This window comes from Heterocephalus glaber, unplaced genomic scaffold (assembly GCF_053883595.1).
Source record: "Heterocephalus glaber isolate CG9 unplaced genomic scaffold, H.glaber_assembly_v1.0 deba00001532, whole genome shotgun sequence".
NCBI lineage: Eukaryota > Metazoa > Chordata > Mammalia > Rodentia > Bathyergidae > Heterocephalus > Heterocephalus glaber.
Window position 1 is genome coordinate 21,667,775 of NW_028258330.1, and position 10,673 is coordinate 21,678,447.

At 51.8% G+C, this 10,673-nt stretch overlaps 1 protein-coding gene across 1 annotated transcript in view; it reads left to right on the forward strand.

Moving 5' to 3' along the window:
- Window positions 1-10,211, forward strand: part of Rspo4 (R-spondin 4) — a 37,691-nt gene extending 27,480 nt beyond the window's left edge. The window contains exons 3-5 of the mRNA XM_087188766.1: window positions 165-305; window positions 2,919-3,104; window positions 6,468-10,211. Of these exons, the coding sequence (XP_087044892.1) occupies window positions 165-305; window positions 2,919-3,104; window positions 6,468-6,574 (434 nt within the window). The 3' untranslated portion in view covers window positions 6,575-10,211. The remainder of the gene's footprint in view (window positions 1-164; window positions 306-2,918; window positions 3,105-6,467) is intronic.
- The last annotated feature ends 462 nt before the right edge of the window (window positions 10,212-10,673 follow it).

Below are 10,673 nucleotides of genomic sequence, written 5' to 3' on the forward strand. Positions count from 1 at the left end.
ACAAGCAGCCCATTTTTACCTTGGCCAAGTCTGGAGTTCAGAGGAGACTCTGCAGCTGGACCCCATGCTGCAGAGCGTGTGGCTGCCTAGGGGCCACCTCAGCCAGACCCAGGTCGCTTCCTGGGCAGGGAGCCTCACCGGCCAGTGTCCTGGCTCTGTTGCAGAATGCGGGGCTACATGTGACAGCTGCTTCAGCCAGGACTTCTGCATCCGCTGCAAGAGACGATTCTTTCTGCACAAGGGGAAGTGTCTGCCCACCTGCCCACCAGGCACCTTGACCCACCAGAGCACCCGGGAGTGCCAGGGTGAGTGGGGACTCCTCCCCTGCCTGGAGGAGGGACTTGGTGACAGGTGTTAGGAGACAAGGACACATCACAGTAGGTTGTCATGTGGGGATGGGATGCCCAGGCCCACTGAGTCTTGTGCACTGGGGACCTACACAGAGTCATCCTCCAGTGTGCTGGAGCTGACCCAGCCACCGTGAAGGCGATAACTGTTGGTACCAACATTAGCACCGTCTGATTACCAAGGAGACAGAAGAAGAGCAATGACTTTGGAATAAAACATCTAGGATCAAGCTAAGTGTGTTGGTGCATGTCTGTCATGCCAGCACTCAGGGAGGCTGATGCAGGGAGATTGCAAGTTCAAGCCCAGCCTGGGCAACTTAGTGACTCACTGAGACCCTGTCTCAACATAAAAAACAAATAAATGCATAAAAAGTACTAGAGATGTAGCTCAGTGTGAAGGCCCTGGGCTCAATCCCCAGTATGGAAAAATCAATCTAGGATCAAATCCTGGCTCTAAAACTTATTCATTAGTGATTTCTGTGCCTTAGCTTCTCCAAATGTTAAAAAAATCATGAGAGAACATAGATCCTACCTCATGGGGAAGTGTTGTTACAGGATTAAAAGCATCTATGCAGTTTAAAATACTCTGTTCAGCAACTGGCAGTGTGTGTTAGCTGTCACTATCTGTCCACAGCTCCTTGCCAGGCCCTGTCTGTGAGTGCCCTGGCTGTGGTGGCCTTGTCAGTGCCCCAAGGTCTCCCTGGGCACATGGTCATGGTTATCCCACAGCTGAGGCTCCTGGCTCTGAAAGCCCCTTCCCCAGTGGTTCAAGCCAGTTCCTGCTCCACACCCAGCTCCAGAATCCCTGCCGTGGCCATGCCCAGACCCACGCAGCAGCTGGACCCTTCTCTCCCTCACCCTGTGTACAACCCAGTGTGGTCACTCATTCACTCGCGTGGTATCCACTAGACCATCTGCTCTGGCTATGGCCTCTTTCTTTTTGGAGAACTGGAGATTAAACCGAGGTCCTTTACACCCAACCCTTTGAACTCAGACCTTTTTGAATTTTTTGAATCAGAGCCTCAATAAGCCACAAATGGCCCAGGTTAGGATAGAGCTTGAGATCCTTCTGCCTCAGCCTCCCAGGTCCTGGGATTACAAGCCTCCACCATCATACCTGACTGGCCAAGTCCTAGCCTAGGTGCTGCAGACATGTTAGTGAGCAGAAGACAGAGCCTTTGTCCTCACAGTGACATTTCAGGGGGCAGATAGTAGACATGAGAATGAGTGCACAGTATGTCAGCTGGCAGAAAGAACTTGGGGCACAAAACTGAAGCAGCATGAAGCTTCCAAGCCCACCTCTACCCCATCTCCCCATCCAGGCCCATCACTGGGATTAAGGTCACAGCCTCCCGCCTGCCTCCCTGCCTCACCTCTCCCTCTCCAGCCCACTCTCCACCACACAGCCAGATTATTTCAAAATGACAGTCTGCTTGGGTGACTCTCCGCTAGAGGCCCTTTGTGGCTCCTGCCAGAGGAACAGGCCCTGGGCAATCTGCTCCCCTCTGCTGGCCTCCATACTCCATCTTCCTCTTCCTGTCTGAGCTCTGCTGCTGCTTGCCCAATCCAGGGGGGCATCCTGGGCCAAGTGGTCCTGGGGACTCCTTCTGCCCGTAGACCTCCTGCCCTTAGCCCACCCTCAGTTCAGGAGTCTCCCCCTCCAACAAGCCTTTCTGGTCCCCCACATTGTGTCCCCTGCCTCCTCTGGGTAACCCCAGCTGCCTGTGGTTCCATTACTTCACTGGCAGCCCCTGCCCCAGCCTGACATGTGGAGGCGGAGTCAGAAGGCAGGGCTGGCCCAACTGCTCTGCCTTTGCCGCTCTGCTCTCTGCGGGCTGCATGGCACCTTAAACTCTGTGTGTGTGTGTGAGCCCCTACTGTGCTCCCTTGGCAAATCCCATGTCTGCTTCAGGCCTCAGTGTGCTAATCTGTGAAAAGGGGCATTCACAGCCTCTGATTCCTGTGTCTACCTCTCAGGGACTCTTAGATGAATCAAATGTGATGTATATAAAATACATATTTACATATAAAAGTGAAAATTCGCCTGTACTAAGAACTGCAAGCCCTAGACTTCATGTTCCTTCCCAGCAGCAGTGGGTAGCTTCTGCCTTCTGTGGTTGATCAGAGATCAAGTTCAAGACTTTTGCCTTGCTCCCCAGGGACCTCCCAGAAGATCTTCAGCCTCATCTCCTGCCCCTCCCCTCCTGAACAGTCACCCCGATTTGGGCAGCCACAGGGCCTAGAACTGCTTTCCTCTCCTGCTGTGAAGTCCTCTCTATTGTCAGGTTGGCTCATGGGTTGCCTCTAGCAGAAAGCCTGCCCCTTAAAGCTGGGTAGTTAGTTACCAGCTGGCTTTTGGCCATGGCAGTCTCTTCCCGCTGTAGCATGATGCTCATCATGGGTTCTTGGGAATTGATTTTACACATGTTTCCTTCTGTCCCTAATGAGAGACTGAGCACCCCTTGCAAGTACAGATGGTATCTTGAAATGCCCAGGCCCTGCCCTTGCACTGAAGGCCATTCACTGCTAGCTAACTGGTCTGTCTGTCCATCTTGCTCCCTTGCCCCACAGAGGAATGTAAGCTGGGAGCCTGGGGCAGCTGGAGCCCCTGCACACATGACAGGAAGACCTGTGGTGCCACCTGGGGCCTGGAGACCCGCGTACGTGAGGCTGGGCTGGCCGGGCAGGAGGAGGAGGCCACCTGCCAGGTGCAGTCTGAGTCCAGGAAATGTCCCATCCAGAGGCCCTGTCCAGGAGGTGAGCAAAGGTGGCATGTGGGGCTGCAGGGGGCAGGGCCCCCAGAGGGCTCTTAGTGTCCTAGGGATGCTGCCCCCAGGAACAGTCTTGAGTCCCCCCCTATACTGCACCTTCACAAGGGGGAGCTCGCCTTGCCTATGGGGCAATCCCAAGCACCTGAGGAAGACAGACAACTCTTCCAGACTGACCTCCCCTTCTCATATCAGAACTCTGGAACGTGCTCCCTACCAAGCTGAAACAGATTCCATGGGAAACGTAATGCCTGGGCACATGTCCTTTAGAACAGTTCATCACAGGGCCCTGTCATAGAAGAGAGAAAGAGAAGAAAGTTCACAATGGAATGCTCTGCCACCACACACTAGTGAGAGGGGTCATGGGGACAGGTGCAGCCTGGGTCAGCACTTTGCATGCACATCTGGCCTCCTTGCTACATGGTGCTGCTTCCTTAATGGTGACCAAACATGAGTGAAGTCCATCTGCCCTCTTGATTGGGGCCACACTGCGGGCCTAGAATGGTCAGTGCGTGGAAGTGTTTGAATCACTCACCATCACCACAGGGCAGAGCTCGGCTTTCAGCTGCATGAGGCTGGGCCAGGACATAACAGAATGTGATGCACCAGGGACAGCTAGTGTTTGTGGGGGCTGTCACATGCAATGCTCCCAGTTCCTGTCAACTGAATGCCATGGGGCCTGTTTAATGCGGCAGCCAAGACCACTGCACAGATTTCCAAAATACCCCTGGGAAGCACTCAAAAACCACTGATTCAAAGGGGAGATAGGCCGCCAAGTCTAGTGGGTAAGATGTGGCAGGGAATAGTAGTAAGAATTGGCGGTGTTAACTATGCACATACTATGTGCTGGGCCATTAGACTGTTTTCTGCACAATGATGCTATGAAGTAGGTATTATTACACCCATTTAAAGGTGAGGAGATGGAGGCCCAAGAAGCTTGACTCACTTGCCCAAAGGTTGCACAGCCAGGGAGGGGTGAACCTGTCATGTGCAAAGAGTCTAAAGTCATGGTTAAGGCTGAGAGACCTGGAACCAGGTCACCTGGACACATAACTAGGACATGTGGAGGAGAGTTTGAGCTGATGGACACCCCCATTTCAGAAGGACATGTGGTCTCTGAGTTGGGAGAGCAGAGAGCAGCGATGGAGCCTCTGAAAGTCATGTCTGGCAGTTGGGTCAGAGAGGACAGTTGAGATGGGTGAAAGACCAAGGGAATCCAGACCCAGGGAGACAGACAGACAGACAGTCCTCTGCAGCCCTTCCTATAGTAGCCACCCTCCTCGTGGGTCTGAAAGCTGGCAGGGCTTCTTGGTTATTGAAGGATCCAGAGAGGAAGGCTCTCCCCTAGATGACAGCAGTGGCGGTGATAAGAACGCTCATAAAGGCAGCAGCTGCAGGTGCTCATCATGTGCTGATCAGGTGCCAGTGCTGTGCTGAGCACTTGCACATCCAGCTCCTTGAGTCCTCACAGCCTGGTATCACCTGGGCTCAGCTCAGATGCCTCCTCCACAGATGCAGAGAGATTGTCTGAGTTTCCTGCCCCCAGAGTCACTGTGCGTCAGTCACATCACAGCACTCACACTGTCCTTACTGATCCTGCTGTGTTTGCTGTGCAGTGTCTGCTTTCCTTATGAGACAGGATGTGGTCTCCAAGGAGAGCAAGGTCTTTGCTTGTACCCGGCTGTCTCTCTAGTGCTTGGCAAGTATAGTAGCAGGTGTCCCACTGACTTTCCCTGAGCAAGTAAATGGGTGGTGATGAGAGGTTAGGTGGATAGGTGGGTGTACAGGTGGGTGGATAGGTCAGTGGATGGGTGGGTGGTTAGGTGAATGGGTAGGTGGATGGACGGGAAATGATGGATGGCTGGTTAGATGGGCAGCTACTCGGCTGGCATAGGGGAGGGATAAGGACACAAAACCACTCACCACCCACACCGCAGCCTCAAACTGACTGTACAGGCTTAGGCAACACCACACCTGTCCCCAGATTCTGCCCTCTCCTGAGGCCTGCACAGTTAGCTCCAGAACTGAGAGTGGGAGCCTGACTTTAGTGTCTCCCTGGGACATGGAGTAGGTTTAGGGAGCCCCAAAGGTGGAAACTTGGTCTAAGGGGGAACCCTGAGTCTGCCCTGCATAGAAAGGAGTTGGACTAGAGCATAGCTTTGACTCCTAAGCACACATGAAATAATGCTCAGCTGCCAGACTCAGGTCCTCACCATTGCTCTGAGCCCTTGAAGATTGGCTCCATCAGCCCATTTTGCTATGCTCCAGTGAGCACACAGCCACCTGCAGACTGCCGGGGGCCAATCACTGTATAAAATGGCCTCAATATGGAGATGCTGTGTAGCCAGAAATGTCGGGCTTGTCTTGCTCCCAACCATACCTGGGTCTTCTCACCTGCCAATAATAACGATGACAACAGCTGGGAAAGCATATCAGGGACATGGTGTGGAGGGGGCCAGAACCTGCCCTGGGGAGGCCCAGAGGGGCCAGCGATGGGGCCACCAAGGCCAAGGAGGAAGCATGGCAGGCCAGGAGAGCTGCAACCAGAGGAGATGGAGCAGAGACCACCAGTGTCTTTTGCTCTTAAAGAGAGCCTACTGGGACTCTATCTACACCTCCCGCTCATCTGGCCACTGGTCACTGTTTGTCCCCTCAGTCCAAGTGTGTCACCTAGAAGGAAAAGCACTGGACAGAGTCCAGAAACTCCAGTCAGAATGTGTCACAGCAAGCTGGTCACCTGATCTGAGAAGAGGGACTGGTGAGAAATCTGTGTTAGAAATTTACCCCCCTTCACAGGGTGTCTAGATGCAGAGCTGGGTCTTGCTATTTACAGTCAGCCCTCATCTCCATAGGGGAACAGTGAGGTCCAAGCTCCCTGTATGCCTACCAAATACAGGCAGGGACTGCAGAGAGTTTCAAATCCCCTTTGGGTGTCTGGGCTGTGGTGGGTGGCAGCTAAATGCTAAATACTGTTGCCGTCCTGTTTCTGGAGTCAGAGCCTGCCATGGTGGGAGGGGAGGGGTAACAGCAGGGACTCAGAACAGGGCCTTGTCAAGGGTGGTGAATGCACATGGAGGGTCACCCTAAATTCTGACTGGGGGCTCCTGAAAACCTCAGGCCAGGCAGGTCCAACAGGATACTGGCTTGGCCTCCCTGCCCCTAAAGAACCACAGAGAAAGGCTCAGTGTGGGGCACCCACTCCTGCAGCCCATAGTCTAACCCAGGATGATGATGAGGCCAGAGTCTTGTGTTCTTCTGGGCCTCCCTGTGGGTATATGGGTGGGCACCCTTGTCCTTCAGGACACACATGGACCTTCAGCCCCAGAACCAAGCCCCTATACTCCCTTTGCAGAGAGAAATGCCCGCCAGAAGAAGGGCCGGAAGGACCGGCGCCAGCGCAAGGACAGAAAGCTGGAGCGCAGGCTGGATGGGAGGTCTCGCCAGCCTGGCCTACAGTGACCACACTCCATTCTGCTCCCTGCCCCTTGCTCACTGCAATTGGAGCCTCCCCTTCCTCAACTCCTTCCCTTCTTTTTTCTATCTGTGCTTCTCTCTTTTCCCCTCACCTTTTCTTCTGTATCAACCAACATTTTTATTTTTCCTCCTATATTTTATTTCCTCCATTTCCATTTTCCTCTCCTTTCTCCTTCTTTCCCACTTTCCTTCTACACGTTCTCTTCTTTCTCTTACTCTTTACCTTTCTTCCTTTCTTTATCTTTCCTCCTTTTCTTTACTTTGTCTCTCTCTCTCTCACCACCTCCCCCCAATCTGTCTCACATACATGCACACACATACACTTTAGAGAGATCTTGAGCCTGTGCCTCCTTTGTGGCTCTCTCTGTTCCCCAAAGAAAACAAACATCTTTTTATGCATCTTCCCTGATCTATTCTGACTCTACCCTGGCAGATAAGCTTTTACAAGGGGTGGCACAGGAATGGCAGGGTGAGTTCCCAGATCCCTGAACTGGCCTCTGGGATCTTTGTCCTGTGTCCAGTCCCCATGGACCATTTCTTCAGCCACCTGCTTCCCAAGAGCCACCTTGGAAGAGATTTGGGGACCTCTTAAGGCTCAGCCTGGACACCTTGCCCCTGTGGGCAATGGGCCAGCTATGGTAGGGCCCCAGGGCTGCCAGGTCCATCCTCCCCAGCCTCCCGTACCTGCTTCCTTCTCACAATTCCATACCTTATCTTCCCAGGTTGACCTAGGGAAGCTTCCAAACTTGGGGAACTGAATGCTATTTCAAGTGGGGCTGTTATCCCCAGGGAGTAAATGGCTCATCCCAGAAGAGGCTACTGAAGCTGCCAAGCCACTCTATTCTCCACCCTGACACATCCTGCCCATTTTACTTATGGTGAAACTGAGGCCTGGGAAGGAAGGGACTCATCAAGTTCACACAGGGCTTTTGCCTGGTGGCTGCCCTACTCAGAACATCCAAACTAAGAGGAAATGGTGAGGATCTCTCAGGGAGGGGATGAAGGACATGCAGAGGGGTCAGGAGTGAGAGGGGGCATCTACTCACCAGCACCTGCTATTCCACCTCAAAAGGGCCCTTCTTTCTCTGCTCTGGGATCCCAGAAAGGTGCATTTGGCTCCTGTTCCTTTAGAAGAAGGAATGGACAGAAGAGAGTCTGAACCTTGAGGGCCCAAGGGCCTGAGGGCTGGGTGGGGACAGAGGTGGCTCAGGACTTGGGTGAAGCCCAAGGTGATGGAAAATCACCTCCCCTACCCCAAGGCAGTGACCCTTGAACTCAGCCTGCATCTTTCAAGTTGGAGTTACCAGCACTGGTCCAGTAAGGCCCATCTTTTCCCTTTCCCACCAGTTCCCAAGAATAGCTCAAGCCTTCCTTGCTTGGCCAGGCCTCCAGCTTCTCTTTGGCAAAACTGTATGTCTCTGAAATGTTCTAAGGGTTTTTCAAGCCCCAAACTCTTTTTTTTTAAAATAAAGGGAAAAGAAACAAGAAACTCGCAAATGCTTCTTGGGCATTAAGAGGGTGTTACAAAACCATGATGCTAATAAGTTTGGAGTAGCAGAATCTAAACCATGTGGGGCAGTTTCCACTGGAATGCTCTGCAAAAAGCAGTTAAGGTATGTGCAGAATGAGCTGGGTTTTAACTAGGGGGCTGAAAAAGATGGCCCTCCCCTCTCAGGCCCCTCAAGAATGGGACTTACCCAGAAGCAGAAGAGGGCAGCGTTGTACCTCTCAGCACCCTCCGCCTCTTGAATCACAGAAATGGCATGGGAGGCCTATCTATGATTGTTGTGGCTTGTCTGAGGGGCCAGGTCCCATAGGAGGTACACAATACCATGTAGCTATCAGAAGGAACACCTGGGTGGCTGGCAGGTGGTCTCAGCCTTGGCACAGGTGTGAGTCCCAGCCTCCCACCTGCCAGCAGTGGAGTCCAGACCAGTGATTTCCCCTTTCTGGGCCTCAGTCTCCTCATTGGATGGATGAAGAAGAAGCAAGGCTGGATTAAATGCATTGCCCACATCTGGGACACCCAACAGTAAACTCTGGGAGATTTAAAAAAATAATTCATATTCAGGCCTCCACCCAGACCTACTAACTGTGAGCATATTGAGAAACAGGCAGTGAAAGCAAACTTGATCATTCCAGGACAAGCTGGGCTGGACTCAGGGTGTCTCCTGGATAACTTCAGCCCTGGAGTGCCAGGGTCCAGATTTGAGGGCTGCAACTGAAATAGTAAATTCAGTACAAACTAAGCTCCTTTGTCTCATAAATTTGAAGAATGAAATCAGGGACAAAAAGAGGAATTTAGGAGAGTATTGGAAATAAGAAGGGAAATTGCTCCTGTCTACAGGTGGGGGTTGTGGAAATGGAATTTCAAATTGTCTTCTTTGTCCTGTTCTTATATGAATAAACAAAGCACAGGCAAAGTCAGTTACTCAGCAACTAGAGACTTTTTAGAAAAATGGCTATTTTGCATTTTGTGTTCCTAGAAGTCCAGTTTGGATGTAGGGAGGGTCTGTCCAGCTGACTTAGCCCACTCTGCATAGGAAACTTCTTCCTTATAGGAAGGTCCTTCTTTGTTCTCTCATCCTGTTATCCTTCTTCTTGTGTTTGCCTTTGCATTACTAAGGTGAAAATGAATTGAAATAGCTCTGTACTTAGTGTGTTCTATTTTCTTTTTTTGGGAGGGGGGTACCAGGGATCGAACACAGGACCTTGCGCTTCTGAGGCAGGCTCCTGAACCACTGAACTAAATCCCTGGCCCTGTGCTATTTTCTTTTATCCAGCCAACTCTGTCTTAGGCTGCCCTCCTTTCCCACCCAGCATCTCCTGCCTTCCTGGAAAGGAGCTCTCAGATGTCAGGTGGTCATTTCCTAATCGCCTCCTCTGGGCCAAGTTTGGAGAATTCAGGAGAAGCTCTCAAATAGCTGGGGTCACACAACTAAAGAGGGAAGTTAGGGAGAGGCCCAGAGGCTCCTGGGTCCCTCTGGCCACTCTGGCCACTTTTAAAATGGAAGAGAACAGCAGCTGGGACCCTGGATCTCAAGGATCTCTGTCAGCTACCTCTTGCTCCTCCCTGCATTCCTTTCCAATTGGGCCCTTGCAGATTCCCAACCCTGTGTCACTGCGTTCTTGCCGGTATTTCCCACACTCTGCCACCAGAGGGAGCTAATCGACCAGGAACTCGGCAGTGGCCAGGCCAGCAGGGGGCCTGTCTCCGTCCTTCTGGAGGGCCTTGAGAGGCAGTTTCCTGTTTCTGACTGAACAGAGACTGTTGCCACGATAACTTCAGCAAAAAAAAAAAAAAGAATGTTGGGTGCCCAGGCCCTTTCTGCACAGAGTGGGAACCTGACTCAGAGGACTGAAGCACAGTGTCCCAGGAAAGTCGCCATGACGTCTTGTCAAGACATCCTGCCCCAGGTGATGAGGGTCACAATTCTGTATTTCAACTTACAGAAAGCATCATTCATCCTATGTGATCCTTCCGACTTGGAAATGTGCATTCTGTTAACAATAAAAAAGAATAGTGATGACGATGATGATGATGTCTTATATGTACTGGGCACCTACTGTGTGTCAGGCATTGCCAGGAGCCTAATGTACAGTGTCTCACTCCCTTTGACTTGGGTTCTCTATCTAGATCTTAGCAACCTATGCTGACTTCCTCCTATGAGTCCTCACGTTCACACCCTCTAGCTCCTGCCACCTAACAGTAAACTTGTGAACTACCTCACAGAAGAGGAAACTGAGTCTCAGGTTCAAGTTTTTAAAATCCACTAGTCTCTTGTATTCATCTCTTTAGTAAATATGCATAACTTGCCTACTGTGTTCCTGGGACTGCAGAGATGACAATGATAAAAATACCATCCTCATTCCTTGAGTGCTTACTGTAGAAAAGTCACTTCTGATGGTGTGAAAGGCCTTCCACAGAGGACAGGATCCAGGAGGAAGACAGCAAATCCACCCACAGCCCATGGGGCAGAAAGCTCCTCCTGCAGGACTAGAAGGCAGCTCAGAACCGAAGGACCAGGGCTCATGAACAGGAAGGGTGGAGAGAGTCCTTCATAGAGGAACAGTGTGTGCAAAG